The sequence below is a fragment of the Sarcophilus harrisii genome, chromosome 1, assembly GCF_902635505.1.
Source record: "Sarcophilus harrisii chromosome 1, mSarHar1.11, whole genome shotgun sequence".
NCBI lineage: Eukaryota > Metazoa > Chordata > Mammalia > Dasyuromorphia > Dasyuridae > Sarcophilus > Sarcophilus harrisii.
Window position 1 is genome coordinate 87856232 of NC_045426.1, and position 21644 is coordinate 87877875.

The 21644-nt window shown below is 42.6% G+C and overlaps 1 protein-coding gene across 11 annotated transcripts in view; it reads right to left on the reverse strand.

Moving 5' to 3' along the window:
• The window catches only part of OBSCN (obscurin, cytoskeletal calmodulin and titin-interacting RhoGEF), a 324327-nt gene that overhangs the window by 12864 nt on the left and 289819 nt on the right, over window positions 1-21644 (reverse strand). For all 11 annotated transcript variants that reach the window (XM_031960192.1, XM_031960208.1, XM_031960173.1 and 8 more), the window contains 10 exons: window positions 20496-20696; window positions 17853-17913; window positions 14485-14562; window positions 12387-12559; window positions 10792-10818; window positions 9757-9909; window positions 8497-8542; window positions 7392-7472; window positions 2948-5777; window positions 739-819 (listed from right to left, as the gene is read on the reverse strand). In XM_031960192.1, coding sequence (XP_031816052.1) covers window positions 739-819; window positions 2948-5777; window positions 7392-7472; window positions 8497-8542; window positions 9757-9909; window positions 10792-10818; window positions 12387-12559; window positions 14485-14562; window positions 17853-17913; window positions 20496-20696 — 3731 coding nt within the window. The remainder of the gene's footprint in view (window positions 1-738; window positions 820-2947; window positions 5778-7391; window positions 7473-8496; window positions 8543-9756; window positions 9910-10791; window positions 10819-12386; window positions 12560-14484; window positions 14563-17852; window positions 17914-20495; window positions 20697-21644) is intronic.

Consider the following 21644-nt stretch of genomic DNA (forward strand, 5'->3'; position numbering starts at 1 on the left):
CATCCTTTAAATTTCGGTTCAACAAAATCTTTCTTGATTACTCCCACCTATGCTGATCTCTCCAGAGACACATACAGAGGACATATTTTTGTATTATTGGTTAAACTTCCATTTGCTAACTTTCTTCTCTCTCTGCAGCTGGACTGTGATTTCCTCAAGGGTAGAAATTAGATCTTTATGGATTGACTGACAAGTTCCCTTCTCCTATTTATCCTACAGATGCAATAGGAGATAACTCAAAGATTCACATACAGAGAAAACAGATTATCCTCTTTGCTGGGCTACTCCATGAGGCTGATACCTGCTATGAGGTTATTCAGGGGTCTTCTTGGTTAAGATAACTCCGAGAAAGGGGACAAAGGGACTGGCATTCACATTGGGGAGTCTGGAAGTGACCTCAGAACCTTCCCTGAAAGCAGATTTGACTGAAGGGAGGAGAAGATGATGTCCAGAGATTGTTCCAGAACAGACATTTTGCACAGGAGGAGTACATAAGTAGATCTCAACTTCACCATTTGCTAGCTATATGACTTCAATTTCCTAATCTATGAAAAAGGAAACACATCTCATAGAGCTGCAAGAATGGTACTTTGTACACTTTGAAATATCATGGAAATGTCCATTGTTGTTGTTATTATTTGAAATTTTTCCATAGTAAATGCTCCATGAAGACTTGACTGATCAATGAAAAAAATTAGTTCAGGGAGGGAGAAATCTCTAAGTGGCCCAAACACATACCTCTATCTTTGTTTTTTATTCCAGAGAGTCTGAATGATGACAATCCTGATTTCTTCTTAAAAGCCTCTTCGTCCTCCAGGCCTGCCAAGAGAAAATTGTAAATTGCTTAGAGTAGTGGGATAAAATTAACATAGACTCTTCTCTTCCCACTTCCTTTCCTTTGTCTTTATTCTCAAAACCTAGTATACTTTCTCTTGCTTCTTTGGCTTTGTTGAATTATTCCCAGCCTTTAAAACCCAACTCTAGAATCCCTTCTTCCAAGAAAGTTTTTTTTTGAGTCTCCTTGTTTGGAAGGACCTTATCTAGGACCTCACTTAGTTCTTTTTTGAGGAACTATATGCATTTAAAATGCAGCATTATAATGGCTATGTGTTGTATCTTAAGTCTTTACTAGACTGTGAGTATTTGAGGTCAAGGAACATAGTTCATCCAACCATTGTCTCTTCTAGAACTTCAGCACAGGGCTCAATGTCTTTATAAGTATATCTCTTGGACTGAATTGGATTGTATGGTGGTCATAGTATCCATTTGTGCCACTGCTCTACATACATACTGCTCGTTTCTAAGACATGTTATTCATTTGGGTAAATGGCTAAATAGTATACTTGGGGCAGGGAAGCAGGGGAGAGGAGGCTGAATAAGACCCAAGGAAACTGGTACTTGGTTTGAAATCCTTGAAGAAAATCCAGCCTTATTAATAGAGATTATAAGACTTCAGGCAAGTCACTTTCCTTTTCTGGACCTCAATTTTCCTCATCTGAAAAACGGAAAACTTACAATGGATGATCTTCAAGATCCCTTTAAGTTCTGAATCCCATGACTTTATTTATTTACATATATTTGCAAAGTTTTAAAATTATGTCCTCTGCCCCAAAAGTCTGGGCTTCCATTTGCCATAAAACTTTGTCCTATAATTTAGATCTGGTTACATTCTGGTTACATTCCTTTATCTCTGAGCAGGAATAAATTTAAATGTTTCTAGAGAGAGAGAGCTTCCTATACTCCAGAGAGAAGTGACCTCAAAGATCCCTTGTGTTATGGTGCTGTATGGAAATGAGTCCTATTTTTCTGTCTTTATGTATGCTCTGTTGGAGCATCGCTGTAGCTTGAAGACGACTCTGGACTCTTGGACTGTTGGCAGAGACCAATGTCTAGCAGATCTCAGCACTTTGTAAAGGCTTTGGACACCAGCCAGGTGATGGATTGTGGGTCTGTCTTGTGAGGAGCAATTTAGCTAAGTGTGAGAGCTTGGCTCATCACTAGAATAAGGAGCTGGAAGGGCCTTAGAGAAGGGGTGGTATTCTTCTAATCAAACTCCTTAATTTTCTGGATGAGAAAATTGAGGCCCTGAGATCAGATACATTGCAAGTGGCAAAGTCAGGCCACTAACCTCTGACCCCAAATCCAGACCTTTCCCTGCAGAGGACATGAGCCCATCACCTATCACAAGGTGGGTATTCAGGAGGGGCTAGGGGGCATTTTATCAAGAATATGTGTATGTTAGCAAGAAGGTATAGAATCTGTTGTGACTCTACCCCAATGGAATAATGTAACCAGATTTTAGCAGCACTGGGACCTTCTACCTTAAAAGCACTCACAAGACTATTAAAGCAGGACATAAAATAAGAGATACATTTCAATGTGATTTGTCTGTTTTCTGGCCCGAAGTGGGGTAATGATATTTGTACTACCAACCTCACAGGGTTGGCTTGAGGGAAATTATTTGGAAGGCTGTGTAATTAGGATCTAGTATGTGAACTATTTCTCCAGAGGTCTCCAAGCTCTTCAATATCATTGCTGAGTCTGGAGCCTAAGGCAGTAGATCCTGATAAAAACTGACTTTTGTATGGGATTATTAAGTTGGCAAAGTGGTTTATGTGCATTATCTCATTTGAGTCTCACATCAACATTATAAGGTATGACTCTCAGTCTCATGTTACCAATTACTTATTGGGCATCTCTGCCCAGGTAGCCCATTGCTGCCTCAAACTCAACATGTCCAAAATGGAATTTGTCATTTTCCTTCTGAAACCTTCCCCTCCTCCCAATCTCTCTACTTCTGCTGGCTGTGCCTTAGAAATCTCTTTTTCATTTTCCTTCCCTTCTCTTGGCTTTCTAGCCCTAATCATGAAATTTCTGTTCCTGAAAGAACTCACACTCCCACCCCCCAATAACCAAGTGGTTGTCACAGGTAAAAAGAAGCTTTTACCTTCTCGCCTTTCTTGCTCAAATGCTGGCTTGCCCTTCAGAATTCTTGAAATATGGGCTACTGAAGCCTTCACTTTCTTCTTTAGACTGTGTTCAACTGGGTTATCCAGAGGCTGGTATTTCCCAGAGAAATTGAAGAATCCAGATTTGGTTGGGGAGAATTTCCTCTTCTTCCTATTAGTGTCTATAAGGCCCTTGGTGTCCTTACTCATGAGTTCCATTGGGTCCAAGTCTTCCATTATCTCTAGACTTCTCTGTTGCCCAGTAGCTCTAATGGGAAAGAGTCCAAATTCTTCTTGCTTGTGCCATGTTTCTTCTAAGTCCATCCTCTCTGTGCTCTCCACTTCCAGTTGGGCTGGGACTTCTTTTTCAACTGCTTTGGGGACCTTCCTGAAAATCATAAACTCAAAGGGGAGGTATTTGATATCATACAAATCAGACAAGTTTAGGTAGGCTGGTTCCACTTCAGAGATGTCTAGAGACACTCTGTCTCCCATGGATGAGTCTTCAGAAAGATCTTTGATTTGCACCAAGGAGACTTGGGAGCTTTTGCCAAATTCCTCCCATGAGAGAAATTCCCCTGACCCCTTTCCAGTTTCTTTCCCTGTCTCCTTCTTTGCAACCTTCTCAATCTTTTTTTCAGCACCCTGGCCAGTTCCCACAATCTCAGGGAGGGATGCAGACTTTGTCTCAGATAGAGTGTTCTCCAGTATCACCTCCTCGGGTTCTTCAGATGATATTGATTCAGTCCAGGTTCTGATGGTCCATAAGGGCCTTTGGCCCAGCACATTTCCCTCTCCACCAAAAGCAAAACTGCCATAGCCCCCAATTCCTACATAGCCCCCACGCTCTCCATAGGAAAATTTCCTGGGTGTAGCCTGTGCCTTTGGGCCCTGCTGGTCAGACACTGTATCAGCAAGGACTGTCATCTCCTTGGACAAATCTACCATTTTTTCTACAACATCCTCTAAGGATGCTGATTCTGTGGCACTATAGAAATATTCGCTCTTGGAAGTCAAACCTCCAATAGCCTCTGATGGGGAAGTGTCCCCTGGAAAAGCAGATGCTGAATAGCCCCGGAGTTGACTCACTGAACCTGTGGATGGGCTGGTTTGGAGTTGGAAGGCTGGTGGCCTGGGGGAGTCTGTTGGCTGAGGCTGGCCTGGGAGGAGGGAGCTGTATATCTTCAGTAGCCCTTCCCTGTGGGTGCTAGGTAAGGCTGAACTGGGAGTGCCCTGTTTTTGTAGGAGGGTAGTATCCCATGCAGCACTGTCCCCTGAAAGAGCAGACCCAGGCTCATGGTAAAGGAAAGGATTGGAGCTCTTTAGGGGGTCTCCAGGGATTCCAATGAGCTGGCTGCCCTCCTGTAGGGCTGTTCCTGGTTTGCTATATAAGAATGGGTTGGATTGCTTTAGGGATCCAAACTTGTGCTCACCCTCATCACTGGTGGAAGCAGAGGGTCCAGAGCCTGTGGTTGGGAAACTTCTGGGCCCCAGGTCACTGGAGAGAAATGGGTTTGAGTGCTTCAGAGTCTCATCTGTGGGTTTGTCTTCAGTGGCTGCTCCTGGGCTTACTTGCAAGTTAGGGATCACCAATGGATGGTTACCACCCTGGAAAGTGGCTGTGGAATCACTGAACAGAAAGGGGTTTGAACTCTTTAAGGAACCCTCCTTTAATCCATCCTCCCAAGGCGAGCTCCGAGCCATCTGTGAATGTGGGACAGATGAGGGAGGGCACTGACCTTCCTGGCAAGTGCTTGCTCCTTTTGAACCTGAACTTTTGGGCAGAGGGGGCCTAGCCTTTAGGACTTCTTCTTTTTGGCTTGATGAGGTAGGCAATGAAGCAGCTTGTGATGGTGAGACTGTTCCTGCCATGATTTCTTGCTTTTTGGTTGGTGCTCGGGGGATGGTAGGGCTTTCTGAGTGGCTGATCTTTGGGGATCCTCCAGCAGGGGAGTGGGCCCCACTAGTATCACCAGAAGCTAGCTCTTTGCTTTGCTCGTTCCCCTCACTTAGCTCTGGGAAGGGGCTGCTGGTTCTTAGCCTATAGTCATCAAAAGAATGGCTTCGGTTGGAGACGCGGGAGGTGGAGCCGGGTAGCCGGAGAGCCGTCTCAAAAGATGGTGATTTGGTCAGTGGGCCTAGCTGGGACTCCCGGGCTTCCTCCTGCTCCATTTCATAATGTTCTAGGAGTGGCTCCCGCAGGCCCCGAAGGGCTCCCTTGGAGTACCAGCCCTTGAGAAGGTTCCGCCGGGCCCGCTCCAAGTGCTTCCTGTAGTCATGGACAGGAGGTGTACCCTCGGCAGCCTCGCAGGCCTGCCAGGAGAATGTGCTCTTGATAACACTTTGCCGGGGCACGCAGGTGGCTCCCTTGGCTGCTGCCCTGTCTCCTTCTTGGGATGAGGCTGCCCCTATAGCCGCACTTCCCCTTTCCTTGGAGGTCACACTGTCAGCAGAGGCTGACTTCAGTAACACAGGCTGCCCCCAGAACCTCTGGGGAGCTCGAGGAGACAGCCTGCCACTCTGTTGGTTGGCACTTCTTGGGGTCCCTGTGGCCCCTGTAAGGAATTCACCCTCCTCAGGGAGGCTGGCGGAGCTTCGGAGAAGACTCTTGGGGGGCAAGACAGGGGAATACGTTCCTGGAGAAGGAGGCAGGGATTTGGCCCGAGAGTAGGCTGCGATCTCATTGTCTGAGGAGGAGCTGCTGGTGGAGTAGCTTGCCTCTTTGATGAGGTGCCGGGAGATGCCAAGGGATGGGCTGTCCGAAGGGCCCTGCAGGAGCTCTGGGATCGACTGCATCACCAGGATGGATTTATAGCACATCAGAGACCGCTGGGAGGAAAGGGAAGAATTCAGGGGCTGTCAACCAAAAGTAGAACTTGGAAACCCCTTGGAAATCCAAGGCTTTTGTTAAGCTTGGAAATATCAAAGGAAATCTGGTTCAATCTTTGCTACTGCAAAGAGTGGGTGAGAAGGATGGGATGGCCAAGAGTGAGGGGAGGGGACTCTCGTGCTCACACTTTGAGCGGGACCTCCCACCATTCCTAGCCCAGGAAATGAGAGGATGACCTATGTTTAAATCTCACTGTGACCTGGGTGACTTTGGCAAATCCCTTCACTGTGGCCTCATCTGTAAAATGAGGGTCTTGGATAAGATAGTCCATCACATATTGCTTCATTACCCATCTCTTCAAAACAGAAAGAAAAAGGCTCAGTACGAGGCCCCCTCTGCCCTTCGAGATCTCAGATTCATCCTTTATGAAAATAGGAGATGGCTTCTCAGATCCCCTGGGGCATGCATCAGCTTCAGCCCGTGCTCTCTCCCACCCTCTCTACCTGCTGCTAAGTCGTTTCAGTCATGTTTGACCCTTCATGCCCCCATTTGGAGTTTTCACAGTAGAGATACTGGGCATTTTCTTCTCCAGCTCATTTTGCAGATGAAGAAACTGAGGCAAATGATCAGCCTCATACAACTAGTAAGTGTCTGATGCCAAATTTGAACTTGAGAAGACAGTCTTCTCGACTTCAGGCCTGATAGTCTGTGCACTCTGGCACTCCCTGGCTGCCCCCACCTATGTCTAGAGGGTCTCTAATCCCCCTTCCAGCTCTGGCATTCTTTGTTCTCCCTTTCTAGTGCTCACAGGCTATACTCCATGTTCTGAGGTCCATTCTGGCTCTTAGGTTCTGTATTCCAAAGGCCTCCCCAGATCTGACATCCAATGTGTCACATTCTAGGGTCTTTTCTAGCCCTGACCTCATGTTCTAACAGTTTGCTAGTCTGTTCCCATCTCTGGAAAGTGCCTCCTGAGGCTCCTGTGGCCTCTGTAGGGAGTTCACCCTCCTTGGGGAGGTACCTTTGGACTCCAATACCTTTTGTCCCAAAGTCCTGTGTAGCACTCGCATTCGGTGTCCAAATGAGCTCAGAATTGTAAAGCCCTGAGGCTTCTCTATCTGTCAGCCATTACAGGGGTGATGCTCTCTGTTCTGAGGGCCCCCCCCCCCCCCCCCCCGCCCTGATGGCTGTGACCTGTGGCACACCGGATGCAGTCCCGGCCCTAGGGTCAGGAAGATTTGAATTCAAATGTGACCTTAGACACTTACTGGCTGTATGACCCTGGGCAAGGCAACGAGCCCCTTTGCCTCAGTTATAGCACCTACCTCGAAGGGCTGTTGTGAGAATCAAAAGGGATAATATTTGTAAAGCCCATGGCACAGTGCCTGGCACATAGTAATTGCTAAATAAACATTCATTCTCTTCTCCCTTCACTTAAGGGATTAGCCCATGAAACAATGCAGTAAACTGGAGAAGTTTCATTCTGAATATGAGAATGAAAATAAACTTCAGTTCCCTCCACCCTCTGACCTTTTCCTGGGCACTGGCCAGGCCTGTGGAAGGGACAGCACCAAAGGCTAGCCATGTAATGCCCCAGGGAGGACACAACTGACCTGCCACCTGCTTCGGGTCACAATAAATTTCAGCTGCTTGGTGTTAATGAAGTGAGCTTCCTCCAGAGGAACCGAGGGCATCTGGAAAGAAAAAAAAACAAACACCCGACAATGGTGAACGCTAGCTGGCTCTAGAGAGGGAGGCCCCAGGGCTGGCACGGGCTGTTAACCTGAGGGGAATATGAGTATCTTGGGACACTCGCAGGGTCTCAACCTAGGAGTGTCACAGTGTTGAAACTGAGTGTATTTGGAGGCTGAACTTTTTAGGACCCTCCCACTCTGCCACTTCTGTCCTGAGACCACAGGCTGGTGAGTGGAACCATTTACTAAAAGTAACAAAGTGAGAGAAGCTAGTCTTTCTATTTTTTTCCTTCTCTTCCCTTTCCTTTTTTCTTTCCTCCTTCCCTCTCTTCTTCCCTCCCTCTCTCCCTCCTTCCCTTTCTTTCCTTTCCTTCTCTTTCTTTCTTTCCTTCTCTTTCTTTCTCTCTTTCTCTCTTTCTCTCTTTCTCTCTTTCTCTCTCTCTCTCTCTTTCTCTCTTTCTCTCTTTCTCTCTCTCTTTCTCTTTCTTTCTTTCTCTCTTTCTTTCTTTCTCTTTCTCTCTTCCTTCCTTCCTTTCTTTCTTCCTCTCTCTCCCTCTTTTGCCTTTTTTCTCTTCATTCTCTCCCTCCCTTCCCTCCTTCCCTCCCTATCAACCTCTTCTTCCTCCCTCCCTCCCTCCCTCCCTCCCTCCCTCCCTTCCTTCCTTCCTTCCTTCCTTCCTTCCTTCCTTCCTTCCTTCCTTCCTTCCTTCCTCCTTCTTCTTCCTCCTCTTTTTTCCCCCCTCTGTGTTTTTCTCTCTTTTGAAGAATCTTTAGTCTTTGCTTTGGTTCTGATGATTCAAAAAGAAATCAACCTATTCTTATATTATTCTCTGTGGATGCCATCTTGAAGGGGAAGGCCTCTGCAAGCCCCAGTGGAGAGAAAGACCTCTGAGACAGGAATTCCTTCTTGCCCTGGGGCCAACTCTGCTCCCACTAGTGCCTCTCCCCTTCGTCTCTTTCTAGGTATCTGTGATAGATCTGGCATTTGAAGGAAGGGAGTAAAAGCCAAGTCAAATCAACTTACCATGAACCATGGATGAGTGAGACATTTGGAAGCACTAGGTCTTGCCCTAGGAACCAAAGAAAGGACATTTGGTTGATTTAGTGTGACAGAAAAAATATAGGAGAGATTTAGGTTTGAATCTTAGCTCTGACACTAACATGTGATCCCTATGGAGTCATTCTCTGAAACTCAATTTCCTTACCTGTAAAATGGGAACAATAATCCTTGTACTATCTACCTGAGAGCATCATTGTGAAGAAATGCTTTGTGAATCTTAGCTCTATACAAATGTGCCTTGTTATTATTGATTTGCAAACATTTACTGAGCCTACTCTGCTGAAAGCTCTGTGGGCTCTTCTGGGAGTAGAAAGAGGTAGTGGGAAGTTGAAAGAATACTAAGTTTGAAATCAAGGAACCCCGCCTCAGTTCAAATCTCAGTTCTACTACTTACTGAATGAGTTTGGGTAAATCTCTTCCCTCTCAGCCTCAGTTTCCCCATCCACAAAAAGATGCTCTCTACTGTTCCATCTAGCTCTAAATCTATGATCTCAGGTAGTTTTTCTGTCTTTATAGATTGGCAAGGGAGATAAGATGCCCATTCTAGGCAGCCTGTGATTCAAGGTCATGTCAAATTGAGAATCTATTGTAAGAGTCAAAAGTGGTCCTGGCTCTAAGTCACAGGTGATTTTCTCTTAGTTTTCATAGAACATAGTGGACACCGTGGACACAAAGATAACATCAGAAGGACAGGGAGCTGAGACCCTTGATTCCTCTTGGGAAGTTGAGTTAGGCATTTGTCCCTCCCAACCCAACACTCTTGGTACTAAGAATACATTTCAGTATAACCAGTGTTGATTCTAATAGCCAGTTAGGGCTAATGTTCCAGGTTCTTTGTTATTAAGATCTTCCATCTCAGATAGTTTATATTCCTGGGATTCTTACAGCTTTAGGATTATATAACCTATGTTCTAAATTCCTTTCACCTCTGCCTGTCATTCTGTTTTAAGGTCCCTCCTTTTTCTGACATTTTGTGTTTCAAGATCCCTCCTATTTCTGACATTCTGTGTTCCAAGGTCTTTCCAATTTGATATTTTAAGTTCTAAGGCTCCTCCCATTTCGGACATTTGGTCTTCCATGGTTCCTCCTATTTCTGACATTCTAAGTTCTAAGGTCTTCCCCAGCTATAACATCCAATTGCTTTTAGGATTCTGATTCTGAACCTAGCTTGGAGAGAATTTGGAATGTGAAGTCATGTGGGATAATGCAGAGCGCTGTTCTTACTCTGGTGCCAGCTGGAGAATCCCCTTTATAAAGTCCTTTGCTTCCTCGCTCAGGTGGACAGCCTGGGGGATGATCCAGGAAATCTTCCCCTCCCGTACATTCAGAAGAGTTGCCCGGTCATTCTCACCAGCAAATGGGGATGTGCAGGTCAAACTGAAGTAGAAAATGGGAGGGAAGTTTTGCCATTAGCATTAAACTAATTTAGAGGCACAAATGGACCTTGTCTACGTTTAGAGACCAGACCAGGACTATAAGTAGGGAGGAGAGCTCTAGTTTCATGTCCTGAAATGAACTCAATGGATAATTGAGGCAGGTGGCCTGGGCCCTTCACAATGCCTGAGGAAGGAATGCCTTGAGTTTGGTTTCTTTGATGAACAGAGTTCTTGGTTACCTTAGGGAGGGATTTACATTAGCCACTAGGGACCATTTTTTCCATTATTCAGCAAGGTGTGACATTGGTATCTTTCCATATCCCCAGAATTACCTTCTTTCCAACATTCCCAGACCCTTAAAAAACAAAAATATCCTAAATCCTTCCAGGATACAGTCCTGTTCTTGGCCTCAATACAGTTGCCCTTTGGATTAATCCTTCCTAAAATGTAAAGTGAGGAAAATAGTATTAGCTGATAATAACTTAAGGATGACACTTGTCAGGATCAAGACTCTTCTTTTTTCCTTTACACTTTCCTTTTATTTTTTTCCTGGAAGTTCCAGACTGTTTCTGCCCCTTATGATCCCAACATTAATTTCTAAGGATGGTAGTAATATAAGGCTCCCTACACTCACTCACTGTCCTTAATCTAGATGTCCATGGGCATCCTACCTCAGGCTTATTCTTTCTGAAGAAGCAGGAAAGGAAAGGAGGAAGCCTTGGGAGATAGAATTGGCTCTCAGTGGGAAAAGAGACTGATAGCCTTGAGAGACAAGGAATTGGACACTTAAGAGAGAGACGAGAGAGGGGACATCAGGAGAGAAGGGATTGGTGATTTTGGAAGACAAGAGATTGAGAATTTAGGAGGCAGAGGATTGGTTTACCTTAAGTAGGTGATGACACCAACAGCCCTGTAGAAAAACAAAAGTTCAATGTCACATGGTGATTTAGGATGGCCTGAAGGGACCAGGGGAACACAACACACATGAAACTTGGAAATGAGAGCAGCAACACATAAGCCAATGGAAGCCAAAAAATTCATAGCTATCAGAAGCAGAATCAGTAAGGCAGGTCAGGACCAGATAGAACAAGCGAATGGGCAACCATATTAATGATTAATATCTTGAGGTTAAAGATTGAAATGGGATAATATGAGTGCTCCAGGATAAGATGGCCTCAATCAGGAAGCAACAACTGGTACCAATTAATTCTGGAAGAGGACCCCTAATAATAAGGCCATAAGACAAGAGAGCAGGTTGGGAGAAATGGTGGTGGGATGCAAAGTAGCCAAAACTCAATGAATAGTCTTGTTAAATGCCCTGCTTTTTTTTTTTTAAGATGTGGAGAATATGAGTATATAGAATGGTGCTTTTGCTGTTAGACTAGTTCACTATCTTTAAATTATTTATTTATTTTTAAAAGGAAAGCTTGGGCATACAACAGGTATGTCCAGAAATAAATATGATATTTTAAAAAAGGATATCAATAATTTCTAAAGGTTTTGGTAGCAGCTCAATTACGCCTATGAACAACTAAATCCCATCCCCAGTCCCCTTGAAAATGAAATGCTGGAACTTATTTTTGGATGCTATCTACAACCATGAGATGAGAGAAGGGTAGAGTGGAGTCAAGGCAATGAGTGTTTAGTAGAACCATTTGAAGGAAGTGGGATGTGATGGGGGATGTGTCCTAAACAGGGAACTGGGAGAAGGGAGGGGATGTCAGGCTCTGAAGCTCCCTTAGCTGTGTTGAGCTGAGTCACGAATAAATCTGATGGTTGCTGACTTGGTCGTCTCCTCAGTTTGGCCAAAGGAATCGCATCATGCTGGGTTTGAGTCTAGATAAGCCTGGGCATAAGTTCCTGGCAAAGCTGCAAAGTCTATAGGATGGGTGGGAGGTGAAGGTGATGGGCACATCTGTCCTTGTGTAGCTTCTGAGTGGGAGTATACTCCATTTCTGAGGTGATGGGAACACTGTATGTTCTGGTCTTTTTTCTTGTTGGAGAGGGAGGGGAGACAACTGACACACAAGTTCTATGTTCTTGCCAATACGCAGTCCACTGCTACCCTCTAGTCACTGTTGATGATGTTTGTAAATAAGACAGTGGATGTAAAGGCATCTAGAGCTGCCTCTAGGACTTCCTATTTTGAGAGGCTGGATGACCTTATAATTAGGGAGGTCATGCAGGAGATTCATGCTTTGGATCAAAGTTATTCCAGACATTTTCAGCAATACTCTTAGCTCTGTCTATGGCTTTATAAAAGCACTATGAAAATCCACTCATTTGAGATTGTTAATGAGTAACACAAGGAGCTATAGTTGAATGTCCTCGTCTTTTCAAAGGAAGCTGTGCCATCACAGGGGAATTAAATTATATTAAAGATAAACCACAAGGGGAAAACCCTGGCAAGAGATGCTTTCTCTTCTTCATTTCCTGTTTTTGGTAGTTCTTCAGCGAATACAAAGCATTGCTTCTCACCAGATATCTGATGTGGTCGTCACAGGGGTCTGGGCAATAATTTCCGGGGAGACAAACTCTGGTGAGCCAAATTTGCTGTATTGGGGTTCCGAGGGGATGATTTTTTGGGCAAAACCAAAATCGCAGATTTTAATGTCTTCCCTACTTGGGTGAACCATTAGGATATTAGGAGGCTGATAACAGAGAAAGAGAAGAGAAGGTCAGTAATATGACTTACTTTCAAAAGGACACTGACAGGTTGCAACACATTCAGAGGAAGGTGATAAAGTTGGTGAGGAAACATGCCATATGAGGATTGAAGGATGTGGGGATGTTTCTCCTGGACTAATAAGATTCAGGGATGATATGGTCACAGACTTCAAGCAGTTGAAGGGTTGTCACAGGGAAAAGGGATTAAATCATTTCTGCTTAGCTTCAGAGAGCAGACCTATACGCAGTGAGTAGAATTTAGAGGGAGGCAAAATTCTGTTTGCTCTAAGAACTTTCCAACAATAGGATGAGCTTTTGTTGTTGTTGTTAAATAGTGAGCCCCACATTACTGAAAGTGTTTAAATAGAGTTTGGATGATCTGCTGTTGGGGGGTATTGTAATGGAGATTTTTGTTCGGGGATGGGGGGGCTGCAGATTCAGTGAGGTGGCCTGTAAGGTGCCTTTCTTCTCTGATTAACATTGGCTTTAAAATAAAAATAAAAGTATAATTATTTATTAGCTTGCAGGTCTTGAGTATCACACTTTTACCTTTTTTGAGCCTCAGTTCCCTTACATGTCAAATGAAGGAGAGTTAGATTTAATCTGTGAAATCCTTTGTAACTCTAAATTCTATAATGCTACATAGCTCACATCTAATTACATAAAGTAATTTTCACAAGCCAATGTCCAAGCTAGTAGTCTTATTAAAAGACTTTACATAGTTTTAAAAAATTTACAAAGCACTTTCTTCATAATAATTAATATAGTGAAGCACCCAGTTAAGTATTGTATACATTTTATAGATGTGATTGTTCATTTTTAATTCAGGAACACCTTCATTGACATCATAAAATGATGTCTTAACTTGGATTTCAGGAAAGCAGAGCTTCGCAGTTAACCTCATTCTTTCTTTCAGTTTTTGGAATTCAGTAGCAAGACAAAGGTGGAGGTGACTGACGATGTCCCAAGATGCTGCAGGAGACCTTGGCCTGTCTAATTTAAGGTCTCTCCTAGGTTTCAATTTGTCTGAGCCCACACCCCATTCAATGATTAAGTGGTAGATAAGGATTGAAAAAAAAAATGACCAATTTACCAATCCAAAGATATCAGTCCCGAAGGGTTAGACTCTCAAGAGTTTCTGATCAGAACAGAAAACAATTGTTGTTTACATGTATTCTAAACCCCAAACAATGAGCCATATAGTCTTGGGCTGGGCCTATTACTGGACATTCAAGTCAGAATGAATTGGGCTTTTTAAAACACATTTTAAACACAATGGGCTTTTTAAAAGCCTGTTTTTCAGAAATACGTTTCAAGAAATCAAAATGAAAACTTCAAGTACAAAAGTAAATCATTCTAGTTTTGGGGGGAAAAAAGGAAGAAAAGAAATTAAAGCATTTCCCAATTTCTGTTCTAAGTGGCATGTTGGGTGTCAGATACCATGGGAAAGGCATGAAAACCTACTTCTAAGGACCAGGTTCACCCCTTCCCACAGATATACCCAGCATTCATGGAGAAGGAGGCTTAAGCTTTGACCCATGTGTAGTAGTAAGGTCCAAGTGTAGGCAGTAAGGTTCTTTCCTCTAAGTACTCTACTAGAACAATTTTCCAGACTGGAGAAGTCGTTGGGAGCAACGACCCAGACAATAAAACACACATGTCCCTGGTCCCTTTTCTGAGATGTTCTGGATGCGTGGCCTGGACATACTCCTTCCCCTATCTGAGCCTCAGGTACATCCTCTCTACAAGAAAAAGGTTGGATTAAGTGAGTTTTGGGATCTTTTTCATTCTCATGGTCCAAATGTCTGCTCCCATTAGCCCTCCAAAAGGACTTTTCAAGACCCTGTCAGTTCTCATTTCCTCACCTATCAAGGGGCTAATGGAAAGTTGTCTTGCCTTGAGGCCATACCTTAATGTCCAAGTGCAGGATGTCATTGTCATGGAGGTACTGGAGGCCTTCTAAGATTTGCTTTATGTATACCTTCACCTAGGAACAAAGGTACAGAGCTCATGTTTATTGAACATGGAATGACTGTGTGCAGAGCCTAGTGCCGTGCACCTAGAAAACACAATGTTTACTTAAAAAGACATATTTCCTATTTCCCTTGAACTAAAACAACATGTTTGCTTTCTCCCAAGATTCCCCTCAATTCCTCTCCCACATCGGTTTTTTCCTTGTTGGCCAGTATCAGGTTCAAATATGCAATTGGATAAAACAGTAATCCAATGTAACTATATCCCTCTTATATTCCAGCTTTGGGCAATGTTCATTCTTCACCCTTCCAGGACAGCCTTCTGGTTTTCCCCCTTTTATCTTTCCTCCAAAGTTCTCCCCATATTTTCCTCCTCTTCTAAGTGGTCCAGTAGAAACAGCTGAAGTCATTATGTGTGTCATCCTAGTTAAGTCACTTAACTTCCATTTGCTTCAGTTTCCACAATTGTAAAATGGGAATAATTACAGCACCTAACTCCTGGGGTTGTTGTGAGAATCAGTGACATATAAAGTGCATAGCACAGTGCCTGCTTAACACCAATACTGGAGAGAAGGTACTATTATTTCCATCAACCCCATTTAACAGATGAGGAAACAGAGTCTGAGAGATTAAGTGATTTGCCCAGAGTCTGGTGGCCAGTAAGCTGTGAGGCAGAATTCAAATCCAGCTCTGACTCTCATCTGTTCCTCTCCATAGTTTCTTATTCTTCAGTAACACTTGGTCATTTTCTTTTCTTTCCAAGTCCTCTTGATACCATCAGTTAGTTTCTCCAGTGAGAGAAATAATAATCATTTCTCTCATAGCAATAACTATTTAATATTAGGGAAAGCCATGACTTTTCCCTTCCTTCATTCTCTGCTAGGTCAAATCAGCATCAGAAGAATAGGACTAATAATGAGATTGGATTAACTTTTTCCTCAGTCTTGTTCAGAATCCACCCAAGGGGGAAGTCCAATATGTCCTCTTCATTTGTGTGGAGGTGGATACTTTGTCTAGATTGCCTGGTTTGGAGATAGTTTGAGAGTAATAAACAACGTCATATACCCTAACACCTCAGAATTCCCTTCTCATTATAATATTCATCCTTTTCGTTAATTATTTAACCAATCAATCATTTGTCAGAAATACCCACTTTTCCAAAGGCTTATGAGCAACAATAGATCACAATGATGTATCTTTGGTTCACAAGAGAAGGCCCAATGACCATTATTTTTATTAATTTTTTGCTAACCTTAATTAATAACAAGATTCATTACCCAGAAACTATGTGTCTCAAACTTTTTATTGGTTAGGGCAGGAAAACTATTTTCTTCCCATCTATATTAGATGCATTCTCTCCCTGGTCAAGGGTCCATCATTTTTGTATCATTAGCCATGATTCAGATCCATAAATTCTTATTTAGTTCTCTGCTAGTATATTTTTAGCCAAATGCTTCTTTTCCATGTCATTCTTTCTTTTCTAAGGTCCTAACCCTTAATCAGGAACAGAGATGGAAATGTCTTATATCTCTAAATCCTTTTGTTTTTCTACCCACACCCAGATAATCTTTTTTAGATTTCTTCTGATATTATTCATTCCTATATGAATCACTTTAAGTGAACATTGGCCATCAGGATTGATAAATTTTGATTAATCCCTCAGTCATTCCAAATATATATATATCCTAAGAAGAAATTAAGATTTATGGTTAGTCATATTAAAAGGACATAGAGTTGCTTCTGTACTCCTCAGCAAGATGCTATTGACTACTACAATGCATTTCTTCTTTCTGGGGTTGAGTAAATTTTCTCACACTTTCTGGCACTTGTGAATTCTCTTTATTTTATAGCATATGAAGGGTAATTAGTTCTTCAAGAGACACAGATTCACCCTTTATAGAAAATAAAATCATATTATATAGATTTAGTGGTCCTGAGTATCTTGTTCTTCTCTTCTCCCTTTATCTATTTTCTTCCACTCTTTAATATCCAAACACTGGTTTACATCCTCATCTTTCAACCCTTCTTCATCCTGATTTAGTTGTACTCTGAAGAAATACAACTTCTGAGTCAACTAAAGCAGTTTTTTCTCCAGAATTTAGACTAGAGGTAAGCAGCCAACATGTAGAAAAGTACAATTAGGGATATTTTGAAATATTGCTTTATAGTATTCTACATCCTCCTTTTATGTCCAGTTCTGAATCCTAAAAGCATAAACTCACAGACTAGAAAATCCTTGAGTCTGTGCCCAGGAGATGGACCATGGGTCTGTCATCTGAAGACTAGTCAAGTCAAATGCTCATTGGCTCATTGTCAGAAAGCAGTCTCCCAGGTGACAAGTTTGGCCAAAACTTCTCATGAAGACCATCTACTATGGTGTGTAGAAATATCAGTCTTCATTAGTAAAAATGAAGAAACTATAAGTTTTGTGACATGCACAGATTGTTTTTAAAGACACAAAATGACCTTTCTATGTCCCCTAAGTATTTATTTCATGGTAAATCAAGTCACAAATCCTAACAGCTGCTGGAAAGTCAAGTGAGTTGCCATGGGAAGAAGCTAGTTCCCTTTCATTGGAAGTCTTTAAACTATGGTTAGACAATCTCTTGGTAGGGGAGGATTTATAAATAAGATTCTTGCCCAGATAAGAAATTTTACCTGGATAAGATAAGTTGTGCGTACATATATTATATCTCCCCTTTTCTGGGCATCTTAGGTACAGTGGTTCTATCAAGCTTCTAGTATTAGATAATTCTATATTTGATAACACTTTAATATTAGCCAATTCTACAATGATAAAATCTTTTTGAGAGAGTCTCAGGGTAGCTGAACTTTTAAAAGCACACGTGAGTCTCCATCAATCCCAGGGAGGATTTGAGATTCCTAGATATAAAATCCTGCCTAGTTTGTCCCTTAACTCAAACTTCTGTCTCTTTTCATGGATTTGGCTTCCTAGCTTCCTTGTCCTATTGTGTTCTGGCCCTGTTCCATCCCAGCACTCCATGAACATCTCAAAAGCAACACAAACGATATCATTAGAGAACACAGAGAACAAACCCCACGTGAGCCACTGGATTCTCTCCACGCGCCAGGTTTCAGAGCCAGGGCTGCAAAGCAACCTCACGTGGAACCACCCACTCGGAGCTTAATGGCCCCATGAGATGGCAGCTCCCGGATGAGTCATCCTGCCCACTCCTCCTTTCTCCATCTCCTCAGCCGAGGCTTTCAGGAGACTAGTGTGGGCGAGGAGGGAATGAGCTAGGGAGAGGAAGAAAGCCACAGCTGACCAAGAGAAGTTTATTACCTCATTTTCAGTCACCACATTCTTCTTGTACAAGCGGTCCAGAAGTTCTTCAGAGGAACACCTGAGACTGTGGTCAAGGAAAATCAGGATGTAGTAAGAGAATAAGTTGAAGTAGCTAGGTGGTGCACAGGTAGAGTACCAGGTCGTGAGCCAGGAAGGTCTCAGTTCAAAGCCAGCTCTCAGACATTAATTTAGCTATATGAACCTGGACAAGTCACTTAATCCTTATTTTGCTTCAGCTTCTCATCTGTAAAATGGGAATACACTGAAGAAGGAAATGGCAAACCACTCCAATATCTTTGCCAAGAAAACCCCTTGGACTCACACGGAGTCAGACATGAGTAAAGAACAAAAATAAAGTGACATGGTTCATTCAAAAGTGATGTAGTAGTAATAATAAACATAGATGATATTCTATAGTGTTTTATGATTAATAAAGAATTCTTGACACATCATTTCATTTTATACCCACAAACAACTCTGCCAAGAAATTAGGGCTAAGTCCTTATTTTAAAATTGAGAAAACCAAGGCACAGGAGAGATGAAGCGACTTCTAAGATTGTATTATTTAGCACAGGAAAAGACTTTTGAGGTAATGGCATCCAACTATGTCATCTTAATAGAAGTTATTAGCTAGCATATGCCATTTAGTACTTTGGGGTTAGCAAAGTATTTCATCAATATCAATATTAAACACTTACAAATACTATGTCAATTTATCCTCATAACAACCCACTTTTGAACGAACCAGCTATTTTTACAGATGAGGAAAATGAGAAAGACAGGTTAAATGATTTGCCCAGGATTATACAACTGAATGAATATCTGAGGTTGGATTTGAATTCAAGTCTTCCTAACTGCAGGTTTAGTACTCTCCAAGTACTAGTACTCTCCAAGTACAAGTACCTCTCCAAGTCTAGTACTCTGACTACCATGTTGGTCCTTCATTCTGGAAGAGGATCATGATATCACAAAGGTGATACCATGACATGCAAGTGAATTGGATTTAAGTGAGAGAGAGCTATGCAAGGTCATCTGCATCACTTTCCCCTCCAGAGCCACTTGGGTCCAGTGATCAGATAGAGATCAAGATGAGTGGAGATGGTACTGGATGAAATGGGAGATCCTGGCCTTTTTAAGATTAGGTCTTCAACTGTTTATTGAGTTGCCTCAGGTCTAGTACTCTGACTACTGTGTTACTGAGCTGCCTCCAGGTCTAGTACTCTGACTACTGCATTACTGAGCTGCCTCCAGGTCTAGTACTCTGACTATTGCGTTACTGAGTTACCTCCAGGTCTAGTACTCTGACTACTGCATTACTGAGCTGCCTCCAGGTCTAGTACTCTATTGTATTACTGAAGTGCCTCCAAATCTAGTACTCTGACTACTGTGTTATTGAGCTGCCTCCAGGTCTAGTACTCTGACTATTGTGTTACTGAGTTGCCTCCAGGTCTAGTATTCTGACTACTGTGTTACTGAGGTGCCTCCAAATCTAGTATTCTGACTACTGTGTTACTGAGCTGCCTCCAGGTCTAGTACTCTGATTACTGTTACTGGGTTGCTTCCAAACCTAGTACTCTGAAGACCAGAAAAAGGAAATGCCTTTGCCCGAAGTCACACAGCTAGGAAGTGACCAAGTCAGAATCTGAATCTAGTTCTTTTGCTCCACACCCAGAGCTCTTACCACAAGACCATAGCTGACCCTCAAAGATACCATTACTGGAAGAAAGCAGAAGAATTTTCTGACAAAACTTAAGATGATTTGCCCAAATTTCCAATCCTATAAAGAGAATTTCAATTTAGGGCAGCATGAGGAGATTGACAATTTAATAGATCTTTGATTTTTAGGAATAAAAAGATAACACCAAAAACATGTTTTATTTTCATATCTGCAAACACACATCAGGCATGTAGGGATATGATTTGCCTCAATTAGCCCCATGAATGTGGGGAGACACATGTATCTCCCTCCCCATTTAGAGTCACAGAAAACAGTGTTAATAGAATGGCAGTGCTCAAAGGGACCTGTTGATTGTTCCCTATGCACAACATTCCATTTCCTCATCCTTGTCTTTCTTCCCACATCTGGAATCATTCTCTCCTCCTTTGACTCTGGAATCTCTAATTTCCTTTAAGACACACCTGGTTCTGGTCCTGCATCCCTCCCACGTGAGGCCTTCTCTAATCCTCCCAACTGTTAATGATTCTTTCCTTTTTAACCATAGATTTACTTATGCGTCCATAAATCCTCCCAATAGAGTATAAGTTTCTTGAGGACATAAATCATTTCTTTTCTCTTTATACAATCAGTATCTAGTTTAGTGTCTTGTACTGTACTTAATAGCAAGTGTTTGATGTTTGTTTATTGAATTGTTGAATTGAATTAGATTGTATTTAAGACATAAAAGAAAGTCAGTGCTGGGAATGCTCAGAGAAAGACCTCAAAGATCATTTAGTCGAAACCCCTTATTTTATAGAGAAAGAAAACTGAAAATTGAAGTGACTTACCTACCCACAGTCACATTATGAATAAATGGCAGGATTTGACTTATGCTTTCTGGTTGCAAATCCAGTGCTTGATTATAATACAAGACAGAACCTACTATGGAGGAAAACTCCATAGCAACAATGGAAAAAGGATACAGTTCCAGGATCAAAATCAGTGTTTTCCTGGTCTCAAACTCATCTAGGAGCTGGGTGACCAGATTATGGTTCAAGGTGGCCAGGATGTCCCGCTCTCGGTAGGCCTGGGCCCGGGTCTTGGACCGAAGGGGGATGAACTTTGCGGCACAGGATACCTTGTTGCCTTTGTGCTCAACCCTCTTCACAAAGCCAAAAGCACCCCTAGGCAAAGAGAGATCAGATAATGTTGGCTGGGACTGTTACAGGTCATTGGACTGGAAAAGGAGCTGAGGGACTGTCTTGTTCAGCCCTTTGTTGCCCTGGAGAAGTGGTCTGAAACCATCCCTGACAAGAGAGTCTGGCTAAAGAGATCCTATGTGCCACACCTCTCTTGCTGCTTCTTGAGATCACTATTTCACTTCCAAATCTTCAGTGCGTTGCCATTACCTGCAGAATAAAATGTAGAGCACTGACCCTGACTTCCCAAGTATGGCCTCTGACCCAATGTGGTTCCAACCCACCCGTTCCCTTTCATGTACTCTCTACTCACACCCAAAGCAGATCTTCTCCACCTGTCTTCACATCCTACTTTCTCTCACAACTGTATCTTTGCTCTCTCAGTTCCCCATGTTTAGAATGGGATCCGCTCTGACCCCTTCTCCTTCTCAGCCTGAATCTCTGTCTTTTGAAGTCTCTTTTGCTTTAGGGTAAAGCTCTGGTACCACTTCTTCCACGATGCCTTCCTTGGTCATGCTCCCAGGTGTCTGATTGGACCTTTACCTTGTATTTTTAGTTCATTCTCCCCATTATGAATAATTTGTGTTTATGTCTTTTCTGGGTAGCTAGGTGGTACAGTGAATGGAATGCTGAGTCAGAAATCAGGAAGATTCATCATCCTGAGTTCAGATCTGGCCTCAGATAACTTACTAGCTATGCCATCCTGGGCACTTCATTTAATTCTTTTTGCCTTAGTTTCCATATCTGTAATTAACTGGTGAAGGAAAAGGCAAAAGACTCCAATATTTTTGTCAAGAAAAACTCCAAAAGGGTCATGAAGAGTAGGAACTGGACAACAACAATGTCTTTTCCTCACTAGATTGTAAGCTCAGTCCTCAGGATAGAGATTATATCTTTTTTTATGTTTCTAGCACAAAGCATAGGATGTTGTAT